A 14960-nucleotide genomic window follows, 5' to 3' on the forward strand; every position below is an offset into this window, starting at 1 on the left:
CATGGCCAAGTGCTTGCAGCCAGCTGTGGAGCTCTCGGCTCTCCTTGCCCCTCACCACACTTCCCCGCCCGGCTGTCAACAAGGCGCTGCTCCTGGGCCTCCTCAACTTCCAAGTGTGCCCTCCTGGTGGGCAGTTGTGAGGGGCAGTGCCTGGACCCCGGCTGGTGGGTGCAGAGGGTGGGGCTGTCCGAGGGCAGGGTAACTTGGTGGAGGCAGGGTATGCCTGGCTGCACTGAGGAAGGTTCTGGCACTGTCCTCCCTGTGCCCTTGCCTGGCTCCCAGGCTTCCTTCCGGCCCTCACCAGGGGCCCTGGGGCAGCCCCCCCCCACCCCCCCACAGGCTTCTCACATGCTTTGATCGTAGGCCTCACAATTGGGTTTCAAGCACTCGCCGCCCTTGTTTGTGTCGCTCAGCTGCTGGCTGGGGCAGTGTTCTTAGGCCTGGGCTTTGAAGCTTGCTCTTATTAATCTTTTAACGTCCCCCCAACCCCACCCACACCGCCAGGCCTGTGGCATTCTCGAAGCAGCCTGGAGCTGCACAGAAAGCACAGGCAAGAATGCCCTGGCAGGCAGCTGCAGCCCCTACCCTGGGTGGGATGCTGGCTGGCTGGCCGGCCGGCTGGCCTCCCTGATGGGCCTTCGGCCACCAATAGCCCTGTCCCCTGTGGAGTTCTGGTGCAGCTCCCCCTCCAGTAAGTCTGTCGGGAAGGTCTGGGAAATGTGCACTCAGGCTGTGAGGATGCCAGGTAACCCAGTCCACTTTCCTGCTCGCACCACACCTCGCCCGGGAGCAGAAGAAGGGACAGGCTGTGTGGCTCAGCAAGCTTTGATCTGTCATCTCAGCAGGGTGTCACAGCCGTCACTGCCCCCTTTGGAGGTGGGATGGGAGGGCTTACGGCTAAGTGGTGCTGGCACAGTCTTCTTCCTCAGCCCATGTACCATGGCCTTGAGTCGTGCCTCGACCTGCCCTCCTGGGGCACACCTATCTCCCCTGGTTCTGGGCACTCCCTCAGCCTGAAGGAGACTCCCCGCCCACTGTCCCGCCAGTCTGGGTATGAAGGGTTAGTGGCACATCAGAGGCTTCCTTGTCTCTGCTCCATAGCTCTAGGTTGACATCCTTGACCCCAGACCCCTCCCCCCCATCTGTGGCCTGTGTGGGTAGGATACCCCTCATCGCGAGAGCACGTGTGTGTGTGTGGCTGGGGGGGGGCTGTGAGCAGGGAGGCGGAGGCAGCCCACCTCGGAGCCTCCCGCTGGGTGCTCTTGCCAGCCCCTCAGCCCCTCGCCCCTGCCTCCCCTCCAGGCAAACCTCTTCCCTGCTGCCCTCGTACACTTTGGAGCTGAAGAACCCACAGGTGAGTGTACCCCGGGCAGCCATGCCATCCCCACTCCAGCTGCCCAGCGTCCAGACCAAGACGCCCCAGGGACGTTCACTCTTGGGCTCCTATGCGGGTTTGGGAGGCCTGCAGCCCTAAAACTTGGGGCACGCGTCTACATAACCCCCCCACCCCCCGCCGTGGATGGTGGGGATTTCATCCAACTGGGCTGGGTTCTGTTCCCTCAAGCTTTCTACTTGGAGCCAGGGCTACTAGAACACACCGTCTCCCCATCTGCTGCTGACATGCTGGTGGCTAGGTAAGTGCCGTGGGCTGGGGATGTCTCTGACACTGTGCCACTAGACTAGCCTGGCTTCTCACCCCCAGATACATGCCCCGGACTTCTGGGACCCCACCTCCACTGCCAGCCCCTGACCCTGCACCTCTGGAGTCGGAGCCGACTGCCGAGGAGGGGGCGCTGCCTCTCCCAGAGCCCATCCCAGGCACAGCCCAGCCAGTGAGGAGGAGCCTGGGCAAAGTGCCCAAGTGGCTGAAGCTGCCAGGTGCCTGGTGTGGATTGGCCGGGTGGGACAGGGCAGCCAGGTCGGGACCCAGGGCCCTTTGGCCATTCCAGTGTATTTGCATTGCAGCCAGCAAGAGGTGAGAGCCGCCGGCAAGGTGCCATTGCCGGCCACCCGAGCAGGAATAAAGACGCGCTTCTCTCAGGCCTGTCCCCTGTCATTCCTGCCTCCACGACCACAGCCACCCTCCTGCCACTGCTCAGAGGGGCCGGGTTCTATGTTCCCATTAACTCCTGAGAAGCCTGGGCAGGCCAAGGCCCCGGGCCCACTGGCTTTCTCTTCATTTGTCGTTTTGAGTCACCCTCCTAGGAGGACAGGAAAAGAATTAGGCTTCCCTGGCAACACTTGCAACCCAGAGCTACCCCTGGCACTGTGCTACCCTGGGCAGGGCCTGGCCTGAGCCTTTTGGGGACAGCCATGTCAGTGTGGTTGTTGAGCCAGTTCCACACCAGCCAGTCCCTGCGTAGGTCTGACTTTTATCCACTCCAGTGCTTAAGAATCCAGAAACCAGGGCAAAGAAAAAAGTGCTAGAGCTCTAGTCCCTGAGTTCAAGTCCCAGGACTGGCAAAAAAGCAGAAATGCTTAGCTGGGTGCCAGTGGCTAACACCTGTAATCCTAGCTACTCAGGACACAGGTGAGGGGGGCACAGTTCAAAGCCAGCCTGAGCAAGAAAATTCATGAGATTTTTTTTTTTTTAATCTCCAATAAACCACAGAAAAGGCCAGAAGTAACACTGTGACTCAAGTGGTAGAGCACTAGCCTTGAACACGAAGAGGCCTAGAAATAGCAAAAAGTCTAGAATCCCACCAGAGGGCGGGCGGGGTGACTGGCCAAGCACCATCAGGCACTGCCGCTGCCTGTGTGGGCAGGAACTGGGCAGCTCTGCCCACGCAGGTCCACCCTGGACCAGTGGGGCTGCCCTCTGTCGGCTGCCTCTGAAGTTCCCCAGCTGAGCGTGAGGGTGTGGAAGCGGGCAGCTCCCGAGAGATGCTCCGTCACCCCGTCCCACAGGGCAGTGCAGGCCAGCAGGGGGAGGGACGCTCTGCCAGTCCTGGATCGCAAGTCCTCCTGTGCTTCCTTCCCGGAGCTTAGGCAGCCCGGGGCTGGTGGGAGGCCTCGGGGCTCTCCGGGGCTCCAGTCCCTCACCCTCGTCACTGGACTCCCACTACCCATCTGTGGGCCACGGCAAGAGTAACAGTTCCCAAGGAAACTGGCCACATGAGCAAAAGCTTGGTGCCCCTGCCATGGAGGGAGCAGGGGCCAAGGCTTGGAAGTGGCTCGACTTTGACTCACAGCAATAAGAAGGTTGGGCCCGGAAGAGGCGGTGCTTTAATAATGTTTTGCAAGAATGCGTTTGTAGCTCGGGGGGCGGTCCTCTGAGGGCACTGCTGCCATCGGCCTGATCGCGTGTCCAGCACAGGGTACCTGGGGTGTCTGGCCCGAGGCAGGCCAGTCAGCGAGGTCACAGGGAGGGGCGGTGGTTGCTGGGGTCTCGGCACCGACAGTGGGATGGCAGGTCCACCCTGCGTCTCAGCGGTGTCCTCAGAAGTCCAGGAGCTGTGGAGCAGGGCGTCGAGGGTCACTGGCCAGCCCCCCGTGCAGGGCGCCGTGCCGCACAGCTGCAGCCCACATACCAGCTGAGGGAGCACCTTCTCCAGCTGGTCCACGTCCACACGGGCTGCGTCCTCTGCCTGGGCCTGCCGGACCGCACGGACGGCTGCTTCTGCACCACACCAGGAAATGAGGGGCAGGAGGTGCACACCTGAACCCTGACCTTTCCCCAGTCCACTCCCACTGGCAGCCTGGGGAGACCCAGGTCGTGGCTCAATCACTGGCTCTCTGGGGAACAGGGGAAAACCTGGTTTTCCAGCAAGAACACAAGGAATCTTGAGGGTTGTAGTGCCAAAGGGTCCTTGACTCACCCAAAACGAAGATTCTCAGCAGCTCTGTCGTGAGCTGCAGGGCGTCCCCGCTAACTGCAAGGAGGAAGAGCCGGTTCCAGGGCAGCCCCTGCACCCCGCGCCCTCCCCTCCCCCTCCAGCCGCACCCGCACCTTTGGTCTTGCTGTCCCTGAAGTGCAGGTGCAGCAGTCTGCTCACTAGCTCCTGGAGAGAAAGGAAGGGTCAGCGCCAGGGCTAGCAGGGTCTTGGGCATTAGACCTGAATGGGCACGCTTGGGGCATTGCCCCACCATACCCCGTGGAACTGGCCAGAGGGGGTCTGGCGCCCCTGTCTGTCCTGGGCATGCTATCAGAGGACATTGCGCTGGCAGAGCTGCTAAACCATGCTGGAGACCAGGGAGGGGGCCTGGAGCCACGCCTAGCTTTCGCTGGCAGGGAGTGGGGAGGCAGCAGAGCCAGGCCCAGTGGTGGGGACTCCTGGCAGCTCCTAAGACCCTGAAAGAATGCTCGTGTGTAGGACGGGCAGGCTCCGCTCCGCGGGGGCAGTGGAAGGGGTGTCGGGCAGAGCGGCTGGAGTAGGCGGGCGGGAGAACCTGTGCAGGATGCCCTACAGAGTGGCTGGGAAAGAAGGGGTGAGTCCTGAGACACGGGGGCACAGCGACACCTGCTGGCCCTGCTCAGCAACCACCACCTGCGGCCCCAACGCCCTCAAAGCAGCAGGGGAGGGGAGGGGGTGCCACACACCCAGCCACCCAGCAACTTCCACAGGGCCAACGCCCTCTGGGTGAGGGGCTCCGCGGCAAGACAGGGCTTTGCCTCTGCTCAGCCACGCTAAGTCCTCCGCTGGGAGGACACAGCCAGACCCGCCCTCCCAGCACGCGCTCCCAGGGGACGTCGGTGTCTCCATCCCTGACCCCACCAAGAGAACCCACCTGCCGTGGGCGTCGTGCTCGGCCCCCCCCACACACACCCGTGTGGACGCCGTGTTCTATCCACACACACACACACACCTGCATGGACGCCGTGTTCTATCCACACACACACACCTGCATGGACGCCGTGTTCTGTCCACACACACACACACACACACACCCGCGTGGACGTCACTGCACACACACCCGTGGATGTCACTGTACACACACACCCGTGGACGTCACTGCACACACACACCCGCGGACGTCACTGCGCACACGCACCCGCGGACGTCACTGCGCACACGCACCCGCGGACGTCACTGCGCACACACCCGTGGACGTCACTGTACACACACACCCGCGGACGTCACTGCACACACACCCGCGGACGTCACTGCACACACACACCCGCGGACGTCACTGCACACACACACCCGTGGACGTCACTGCACACACACCCGTGGACGTCACTGCACACACACCCGCGGACGTCACTGTACACACACACCCGCGGACGTCACTGCACACACACACCCGCGGACGTCACTGCACACACACCCGCGGACGTCACTGCACACACACACCCGCGGACGTCACTGTACACACACACCCGCGGACGTCACTGCACACACACACCCGCGGACGTCACTGCACACACACCCGCGGACGTCACTGCACACACACACCCGCGGACGTCACTGCACACACACACCCGCGGACGTCACTGTACACACACACCCGCGGACGTCACTGCACACACACACCCGCGGACGTCACTGCACACACACCCGCGGACGTCACTGCACACACACACCCGTGGACGTCACTGCACACACACCCGTGGACGTCACTGCACACACACCCGTGGACGTCACTGCACACACACACCCGTGGACGTCACTGTACACACACACCCGCGGACGTCACTGCACACACACACCCGCGGACGTCACTGCACACACACACCCGCGGACGTCACTGCACACACACACCCGCGGACGTCACTGCACACACACACCCGCGGACGTCACTGCACACACACCCGCGGACGTCACTGCACACACACCCGCGGACGTCACTGTACACACACACCCGCGGACGTCACTGCACACACACCCGCGGACGTCACTGTACACACACACCCGTGGACGTCACTGCACACACACACCCGTGGACGTCACTGCACACACACACCCGTGGACGTCACTGCACACACACACCCGCGGACGTCACTGTACACACACACCCGCGGACGTCACTGCACACACACACCCGTGGACGTCACTGCACACACACACACCCGTGGACGTCACTGCACACACCCGCGTGGACGTCACTGCACACACACCCGTGGACGTCACTGCACACACACCCGCGTGGACGTCACTGCACACACACCCGCGTGGACGTCACTGCACACACACACCCGTGGACGCCGACCCCCTCCCCCACCCCGCACGCGGACGCCCTCCGACCCCGGGCCGGGACACTGGGCGGTGCCCTGGGAAGCGCGTGGAGCCGGCGGCGGCCACGGCGGCCCGGACCTCGGGGTTGGCGCCGCCCCTCCGTCCTGCCGCCTGCACCCGGCGCGGGACGCGCGCGCAGCAGGGCCTGGCCTCGAGCCCGCCAGGAGTCCAGGGGACGCGGGACGCCAGCACCCAGGGGCCGCGGCCGCCTCACCTTCGGAAAACCCGCGCTGGCGTCCTCCATGGCGGCGAGCGCGGCCCGCGCGGAGCGGAACCCGGAGCGCGCCGACCCGCCAGCCAATGAGCGAGCAGCGCGCCCTTCTAGAGCCACGCCCTCGGGGCTCTAGCCAATGAGCGCGGAGAGCGCTCCGCGGGCCCCCGCGGATCGCCCGCCCGTCTCGCCGGAGCGTGCGTACGGATCACGGCCCTCCTTAGCGTTCATTGGCCCGCGGCAAGCACCGCCCCCCGCACCGCCTCATGGGAGTTGTAGTTCCCGTCGCACGTCCCGGCAGACCCGCTCTTCCTGGATACGGCGGCGCCCGGGGCCGGATCCCGGCACGAGGGCCGCCCGGGGGCCGCAGGGCAGGTCGGCCTAGGAGAGGCGCACCCGTGCGCTCCGCTCCACCCGGAGGTCCGCACGGCGCCCGCCGCGCCGCCCGCCTCCGCGAGCGGCCCTGCCGCGGGGAGGCCGAGCCTCGGGGCCCAGCGGGGCCGCCGCCCGCCGCCATGGACGAGCTCCGGCGCTCCTACAGCCGCCTGTGCCGCGAGCGCGGGGCCGAGCCGCAGGAGGCGGTGCTGCAGCGGCTGCAGCGGCTCCCGCGGGGCCGCCTGGACCTGGCCGCGCACAGCCTGACGGCCGACAGCTGCGGGGCGCTGGGCGCGCTGCTGCAGAGCCCGAGCCCGAGCCCCTGCACGGAGCTGGTGCTGAGCGACTGCATGCTGAGCGAGGAAGGTGGGCAGGCCGCCGCCCGCCCGCGCCCGCGCCCCCCGCCCGCGCCCCGAGCCCCCCCGCCCGCCCGCGCCCGCGCCTCCCCGCCCGCCTCCCCCCCAGCCTCCCCGCCCCCCGAGCCCCCCCGCCCGCCTCCTCCCCAGCCCCCCGCCCGCCCCCCGAACCCCCCGCCCGCGCCCCGAGCCCCCCCCTGCCCGTGCCCCGACACCCCCCCCCCGCCCGCTGGCTCCGAGCGCCGGTGACCCCGTCCCCTCTCGCAGGGGCTGTGCTGCTGTTCCAGGGGCTCTGTGCCAACACCGCGGTGCAGGTTCTGGATCTCAAGGTGAGCGCGGTGTCCCACGAGCTCCTCCCAGCCCAGCCTCCGCCCCGCCTCGGTGTCCAGTAGGGACGGCGGCTGTCCTGAGGGCAGAGTTCACTGGCCGCCCAGGATCTGCCAGCCCTCCTCTAGCAGAGCTCCGCTCCCTGGCTTGGCCCCGCCTGACCAGCACCTGTGGAGCCTGGCGGCGGTGTCCACAGGCCAGCAAGGCGCCCGAGTGACCCGCCAGGTGTTCCATCCTAGGGTAACAACCTTCGAGCCGCAGGGACCGAGGCGCTGGGGAAACTCCTGCGTCAGAACCAGTCCATTCAGAGGTAGGGCCACCATCCCAGTCCCCGGCGGCCGCCCCCTCCCCAGCACGTCCCAGCCGCCTCTGCTCGTGGCTCAGCAGCCTCGGAGCACCTGGTCCTGGAACCCATTCACTCCTCCGGGCCAAGCGTCGCATTCCGTACCTTGTTGGCGAGGAGTAGGAAGTAGATGGTCAAGGAAGCGCCACCCTCTCCCGGAAGTCCTTGAGCCTGCAGCCCCTGGGCCCAGGCGACGCCGTGTCCCCTCTCCCTGTAGCCTCACCCTGGAATGGAACAGCCTGGGCACACACGAAGAGGCCTTCGCCATCTTCTGTGGGGGACTGGCAGCCAACAGTGCCCTCCGGCAGCTCGACCTCCGTAACAACCAGATCAGCCACAGGGGGGCCGAGGAGCTGGCCCTGGCTCTGAAGGGCAACACCACGCTCCAGCAGCTGGGTGAGAGCTGCTGCACTCTGCCTCCACCGCGGGCCGCCAGGCACCCGGACTCCAGCCCATTTCTCTCCTCCTCTGCTGCTGGATAATCTGGCTTGGGCTCTTGCTTCTTGACACTCCCAAGGGAGCATTCTAGGCTCAACCCCCAGCCACTGCCATGCCCCTGAGCTACAGGGTCACAAGCTCCCTTGCCCTGCCAGGGACTTGCGTCTAGTGACAGCGGGTTTCCTTCCAGACCTGCGCTGGAATAACGTGGGCCTCCTGGGGGGCCGGGCCCTCATGAACTGTCTCCCCGGCAACAGAGCCCTGCAGAGACTGGACCTGGCAGGGAACAACATCCCTGGGGACATCCTGAGAGCCGTGGGTACGTGCGCCCTGGGCTGGCTCAGAGCCCTAGACAGAGGAGAGTGGCCAGCCAGCCACCAGCAGCTCCAGAACTGGAGGAGAATGTCCTGGCCCCTGAGTTAAGGCCCTGTTACCGGTACACACACAGGAAAGAGTGGGGAACTGAGGGGGAGAACTTGCCAGCAGCCAGCTGCAGCCTCCTCTCTCGGTGCCCACAGCCCACGTGCTCTGGCTACTCCTCGAATGCACTCCCGGCCTCCTGGGGAATGTGTAGCCAGTCATTTCATTGGTGGGAAGGCATAGCCCCATGGCTTGCTGCCCTTCAACCATGCCACCACCCTGGCAACCCACATTGCAGCTTGGAAGCAGCTTCTCAGAATTTGCCCTGTACCCCTGAACACCATGGGCGTGGCCCCTGCTGATCCTACTGGAGAGAAGCCCTCCGGTCCCTGTGAGGGGCATCTGGGCCTCAGGCTCACAGAACACTCTTTCCGTCCCTCCTCCATCACACCATACCAGCTACGAAAGCTTCGTTAGGACTGGAGTCCTGGACTCCAACCCTGGCCCCACAGCCTGTACTTTGGGACCACTTTGACTCTGCCTGACTGACCCCCGTGCTGTCTCTGGCCTCTCTCTATTGTAGCCCTGATTCTGTGCAGTGGTAACAGTCATAACTGCTTACGTGTATGCAAGCATGTGTGTGTGTGTGTGTGTGTGTGTGTGTGTGTGTGTGTGTGATAGAGCTTGGACTCGGCCTGGACACCATCTCTCAGCTGGCATTCTACCACTTGAGCCACAACTTCCAGCTTTCTAAGTAGTTTATTGGAGATTAAATGGTTACTTTTCTGGGCTGGCTTTGAACTGTGGTCCTCATATCTCAGCTTCTTAAGTAGCTAGGATTCTAGGCCTGGAGTCACCAAACCAAGCTGGAAATAAGAGTTGTGGGTTTTGTTTTTGTTTTGTGGGTCATAGGGCTTGAACTCGGCCTGGGCGCTGTCCCTGAGCTCTTCAGCTCAAAGCTTCTGCCCTACCCTTGAGCCAAGCCCCACTTCCCATTTTCTAGACGTTAATTGGAGATAAGAGTCTCAGGTCCTTTTGTGCCCAGACTGGCTTTGAACCTTGATCCTCAAATCTCAGCCTCCTGAGTAGCTAGGATAACAGGCGTGAACCACCAAGCCCAACTTCTATCTGTCCCAGGCTGGTCCCCCTGCTTTACAGAAAAGCCTCCTTCACAGGCCAGGAGTTTGGCCTAGTGGTAGAGTGCTTGCCTAGCATGCATGAAGACCCGGGTTCAATTCCTCAGACCACATACATAGAAAAAGCTGGGAATGGTACCGTGGCTCAAGTGGTAGAGCTCTGCCCTTGAGGAAGCCCAAGGATAATGCTCAGGCCTTGAGTTCAAGCCCCAGGACTGGCAAAAATAAATAAACAAAAAGCTTCCCCTACATGTGGAGGGGCAGAAGGTGCTACCCCAGGCCCAGAGGCAGTCAGCTCTGCCCCATGGAAGTGCCTCCCTGCCTAGGATGTGGGAGGGGTCTGACCTGCTGGAGATGCCATCTCCCCCCAGGCCCCAGATAAGGGGCTTCCAGGCAGGCAGGCAGGCTGGAGCTGCGCCAGGCTGGAGGCCGACTCACCTCAGCCTGGGATAACGACGCTCTTCCTTTGCGGCAGGACAAGCCATGGACCACAACCAGGACCGGCACACGGCCTTTCAGGAGAACCAGGCTCGAACGCACACCCTCAGCAAGGAGGTCCAGCACCTCCAAGAGGAGAAGTCCAGGCAGGTAAGTGAGGCGCCACAGGGCTCAGGTCCCTGGCTGCTGTGGAGGCAGGAGCTGGCTGGGGACCCCCATCCCTCCCCTTCCCTCGGGCCTCTCAGCACTGACACCCAGGACTGAAGCAGCCTCCTGGGTCAGCTGGCCCTCAGAGCCCCAGTCCAGCCTTCAGGCTCCTCCCGTGGGGCCAGGAAGCCTGGCTGCCTTGGTGGGCCTCTGCTCTTTCCCTGACCAGGCAGGGTAAGCAGGCTCTGGACCTGATGGTGCTTTGGCTGCCTCTGTCTTCAGTATCTCAGCTTGATGGAGACAATCGATCAACAGAGGGAGGAGATGGCCAAGAGCAGCCGGTGAGCGGGGCGCCCCATCATCGGCCCTGAGTGCTGCCAAGGCCCGTGAGGGGTCAGGACAGTGGTGGGGCTGGGGTTTCCTGGAGCCACCTCTCCCCACAGGGCAGCGGCAGCACATGTGGGGCAGCTTCAGGAAGCACTGAGCGAGAGGCAGTCCCTCATCAATGCCCTGAAGGCCAAGTAAGCAGGGAGGAACACGGCTTGAGTCCCGCGCGCGCTGGCAGGGGCTCTCCCGGGCGAGGTGGCAGCCTGGGCTTTGCCAGGGGCCAACCAGGCAGGGCAGAGCAGGGTGGGGCCTTCTTCGCAGGCTGCAGATGGCAGAGGCTGCTTTGGCTCTGTCAGAGCAGAAGGCCCAGGACCTGGGGGAGCGGCTGGTCACCGCGGAGCAGGAGCGGCAGAGCCTGTCACAGAGGCAGGAGAAGGCGCACAGGCAGGAGCAGCAGGTGGGGGCAGGGTGGTGACGGGGGGGGGGGGGGGGGGCACGGTGGGCGGGCGCGGGGGTAATTGCCACGAACACCCCTTGCCCTTCCCAGGAAGCTGCCGAGCGTGAGTCTAAGCTCCTCAGAGACTTGTCCACCGCCAATGAAAAGAACCTGAAGCTCCGAAACCAGGTAGGAGGGAGTGGGAGCCTCCCTCAGGGCCAGGGCGGGCCAGGCGGGCCCGGTGCAGCTCTCTTCCATGCCCCCTGCTTTCCAGGTGGACGAGTGGGAGCGAAAGGTGAAGTCTCAGCAGGAGCAGCTGTTCATGACCAGGCAGGAGCTGACCAGCACCTCAGCTGAGCTGAAGATGCGTGCCATCCAGGCTGAGGGTAGGCGCGGGCAGCTGCCGCTGGGCATGGGAGCCCTGGGGGTGCCGTTCCCAGAAGCGGCTCACTGGGCTCTCCCCACGGGGCCCACAGAGCGCCTGGACATGGAGAAGCGAAGAGCGAGGCAGAGCCTGGAGGACCTGGAAAAGCTGCATGCCAAGGAGGTGCCATCTTAGGGGATGTCCCCTGGCTGTCCCGCTGTGCTCGCAGACCAGCCTGGGTGTGATGGTGGGGTCCTCTCACAGGCTTTGAGCTGGCGCTGGCAGGGCTGGCAAGCAACTGCGAGGATGGCTTATCTCGGGCTGCTGTGTACCCCACAGGGAGGTACCCCAGCTCCCTCGTCACTGGCACACACCCTGCCGTGCCAGAGCAGTGCCCTCCATCTCCAACTCCTACCAGGCCCTCAGGCAGCCCTCTCCTAAGTAACAGCTGTGGTGTCTCATGAGGGATGGCCGGGGACCCCGTGCCTGCCCGCCCTGCCCTCTGACCCCCATACCTGGGCAGGTAGAGCACATGACTCGCCACCTGGAAGAGAGTGAGCGGGCCATGCAGGAGAGGGTGCAGCGAGCGGAGGCCCTGCGGCTGTCTCTGGAGGAGGTGAGAACTCCAAACAGGCTGGGTTTGCCCCAAGGTGACTAGTAAGCCTGTTCCAGCTCCAGGACCCCAGGGCCACCCTTCCCGGGCTTAGCCTGGGGCCCCATCCACCCCTGTGCCACAGGTACCACACGTGGACTAGTCTTCAGGCGCTTGACCATGGAAGCCCTGCCCAGTGTGTGGCCCCAGGAGAAGGGGCGCTGGGCCTGGGCAGGCCCATGGGCTGGCAGTCACTCTCTGCGGCGCAGGAACTGAGCCGAGCAAAGGCGGCAGTGCTCAGTGAGCGCAGCCAGGCAGAGGAGGAGCTTGTCAAGGCCAGGAGCCAGGCGCGGCTGGAGGAGGTGAGCCCTGACCACAGGCTGTGCACACAGCCCTGGAGTGCTTCCCAAGGGTCTGCCCTGTGTGGACGCCACTAGCCACTGGGAGCAGAAGATGCTGAGGTGCCAGCAGGGCCGGACCTCGTCTGCAGTGGAAGGTGCTGTCCCGTCTCTCAGCCCCTGTACTGCACGGACAAAAGAAGGGGGGGAGTGCGGCCTAGAGGTAGAGTGCTTGTCTAGCATGCACCAAGACCCGGTACCACATATATAGGAAAAAGCTAGAAATGGTGCTGTGGCTCACATGGCAGAACTGTAGCCTTGAGAAAGCCCAAGGACAGTGCTCAGGCCCTGAGCTCAAGCCCAGGAAGAAGAAGGGAAGAAGAAGAAGAAGGGAAGGCCTTGCCAGGCTGGTGGCTCACACCTGTACCTCTAGTGACTCTGAGGCTGAGATCTGACAATAGTGGTTCAAAGCCAGGTGGGGACTTGTCCCCGAGGCTCTCCAGTAAACCATCAGAAAAACTGGAAGTGCCGTTGGGGCTAAAAGTGGTAGAGCACTGGCCTTGAACTGAAGAGCCCAGGGACAGTGCTCAAGTCCTGAGTTCAAATCCAAATCCCACCACTGACAAAAAAGGGGGCGGGGTTAGGGGGAGAGCCCAGGGGATATTTCTGGAGGCAGGGAAGTTGATTGACAGCAGAATCCAACCAGTCGAACTTACTTGACACTGGAATTCTCCCTGCACGTGGAAAGGGTCATCCACAGGTGGATGGTCCCTCCAGGGACCACCCGCTCACTGCCCTGTGCCCACAGCAACAGAACCTGGCTCACATGGGGGAGAAGATGCGGCTGCTGGTGCAAGCAAGGGACGAAGCGCAGAGTACCTGCCTGCAGCAGAAGCAGACGGTGTCGGAGCTACAGGCCCGGGCAGGCCAGCTCAGCCTGCAGGTGGAGGGACAGCGGCGCCGCCTGGAGGAGCTGCAGCAGGTAGTTGAACTTCCAGGGCCTGAGGCCCGCAGGGGTTGGTGGCCTAGCCGTGGTCTCACCCACTGTGCCCGCCAGGAGTTGAACAACAAGGACCAGGAAAAAGTGGCAGAGGTGTCCCGGGTGCGGGTGGAGCTGCAGGAGCAGATGGGCCGCCTGCAGGCTGACCTGGTGGCCCAGGAGGTGCTGAGGGAGAAAGTGACGGCCTTGGAGCGCCAGCTGAAAGGTGAGCACGCGCAGGGCGGGGCGCAGGGCGGGGCCTGGGTCGGGTCTCATCCGGGGAGGCTCCCTCCTTATCAGAGCCTCGCTGGCCTGCAGTGATCTCGGGTGAGCACCGGGCGGCGCTGCTGGACAGGGAGAGCGAGAACGCGTCCCTCCGGGAGAAGCTTCGGCTCAAGGAGGCCGAGATCCTGCGCATCCGGGAGGAGGAGGCCCAGAGAGCCAGCTTCCTGCAAAATGCAGTCCTGGCCTACGTGCAGGGGTCCCCTCTGAGAGCCTTGAGCACCCCAAAGTGAGCGGAGGCCAGGAGGCCCCGGGACGGCAGAGGCGCCGTGTTCGCCCTAGCGGGGCTGGCGTGGAACCAGGCGCCCCAGGACCGCCCTCCGAAGGGCTTGGGCTGGGGTGGAAATACAGACCTTCTGCCCCCAGCTGTCTGGTGCCTTCCTTCCCGCCCGAGCGGGGCGGGGCCGGGGCCGCCGGCTTCCTTTTTTAGGGGCCTGGTCTTGAACTCGGGCGCGGTCCTGCGCTCTTCGGCTCCAGGCTGCCGCCCTGCCCTCCAGCCCAGCCCACCTGCCGTTTTCTAGAGGCTCATTGGAGATGAGCCTCAGGTCCTTTGGGGCCGGGCTGGCTTCGCACCCGGTCCTCAGATCTCAGCCTCCTGAGGAGCCGGAAGGCAGGCGTGAGCCACCGCGCCAGCTCTGCCTCGGCGTCCTCCGGATTGGTGCCCTGGCGGGGCTACCACGTCCTACCTTGAGTCCCGACCCCAAACCTGTGCCGCCGCTGCGCCCGCCCCTGCCCCGTCCCCGGAGCCCCCTGCCAACCCTGGAGACCCTGCCGGCCCCGCCCCCGATACCCTGCCAACCCTGGAGACCCTGCCGGCTCCGCCCCCGATACCCTGCCAACCCTGGAGACCCTGCCGGCTCCGCCCCCGGAAACCCTGTCAACCCTGGAGACCCTGCCGGCTCCGCCCCCGAGACCCTGCTGGCCCCGCCCCTGGGACCCCTGCCGGCCCCGCCCCGGATACCCTGCCGGCCCCTCCCCCATAGACCCTGCCGACCCTGGAGACCCTGCCAGCCCCGCCCCCAGAGACACTGCCGGCCCCGCCCCCGACACCCTGCCGGCCCCGCCCCCGGAGACCTTGCCGACCCCGCCCCCGGAGACCCTGCCAACCCTGGAGACCCTGCCAGCCCCGCCCCCAGAGACACTGCCGGCCCCGCCCCCGAGACCCTGCCAACCCTGGAGACCCTGCCGGCCCCGCCCCCGAGACCCTGCCAACCCTGGAGACCCTGCCGGCCCCGCGCCCGGAAACCCTGCCAACCCTGGAGACCCTGCCGGCCCCGCGCCCGGAAACCCTGCCAACCCTGGAGACCCTGCCGGCCCCGCCCCCGAGACCCTGCC

The 14960-nt window shown here is 64.7% G+C and overlaps 3 protein-coding genes and 1 long non-coding RNA gene across 5 annotated transcripts in view; 2 read left to right on the forward strand and 2 right to left on the reverse strand.

The window, feature by feature from the left end:
- Positions 1-2040, forward strand: part of Aspscr1 (ASPSCR1 tether for SLC2A4, UBX domain containing) — a 41758-nt gene extending 39718 nt beyond the window's left edge. The window contains exons 13-16 of the mRNA XM_090351390.1: positions 1303-1354; positions 1565-1634; positions 1703-1878; positions 1966-2040. Of these exons, the coding sequence (XP_090207516.1) occupies positions 1303-1354; positions 1565-1634; positions 1703-1878; positions 1966-1979 (312 nt within the window). The 3' untranslated portion in view covers positions 1980-2040. The remainder of the gene's footprint in view (positions 1-1302; positions 1355-1564; positions 1635-1702; positions 1879-1965) is intronic.
- A 1307-nt stretch (positions 2041-3347) lies between these two features.
- Cenpx (centromere protein X) lies at positions 3348-6561 on the reverse strand. Of its 2 annotated transcripts, none has more exons than XM_090351392.1 (5): positions 6391-6561; positions 3950-4001; positions 3819-3872; positions 3546-3619; positions 3348-3453 (listed from the first exon to the last, which is right to left on the reverse strand). In XM_090351392.1, the coding sequence occupies exons 1-5, from the start codon at positions 6418-6420 to the stop codon at positions 3439-3441; spliced, it is 225 nt and encodes a 74-aa protein (XP_090207518.1). In that variant the 5' UTR covers positions 6421-6561; the 3' UTR covers positions 3348-3438. The 2 variants fall into 2 exon arrangements, with proteins under 2 accessions (XP_090207518.1, XP_090207517.1); XM_090351391.1 differs by having other exon boundaries at positions 3531-3619.
- Positions 6562-6653: 92 nt separating this feature from the next.
- Positions 6654-13990, forward strand: Lrrc45 (leucine rich repeat containing 45). The gene is made up of 17 exons (XM_090351393.1): positions 6654-7128; positions 7386-7447; positions 7685-7755; positions 8006-8184; positions 8417-8545; positions 10198-10310; positions 10590-10648; positions 10751-10828; positions 10956-11091; positions 11182-11259; positions 11345-11456; positions 11547-11617; positions 11958-12050; positions 12296-12388; positions 13173-13346; positions 13422-13569; positions 13662-13990. The coding sequence occupies exons 1-17, from the start codon at positions 6654-6656 to the stop codon at positions 13856-13858; spliced, it is 2268 nt and encodes a 755-aa protein (XP_090207519.1). The 3' UTR covers positions 13859-13990.
- Positions 7441-10233, reverse strand: LOC150052127 (uncharacterized). Its single transcript, XR_016538378.1, has 3 exons — positions 10161-10233; positions 7894-8785; positions 7441-7729 (listed from the first exon to the last, which is right to left on the reverse strand). It is a non-coding gene; the product is annotated as an uncharacterized LOC150052127 (long non-coding RNA).
- Positions 13991-14960: the final 970 nt, after the last annotated feature.

This window comes from Megascapheus bottae, chromosome 17 (assembly GCF_031878675.1).
Source record: "Megascapheus bottae isolate mThoBot1 chromosome 17, mThoBot2.hap1, whole genome shotgun sequence".
NCBI lineage: Eukaryota > Metazoa > Chordata > Mammalia > Rodentia > Geomyidae > Megascapheus > Megascapheus bottae.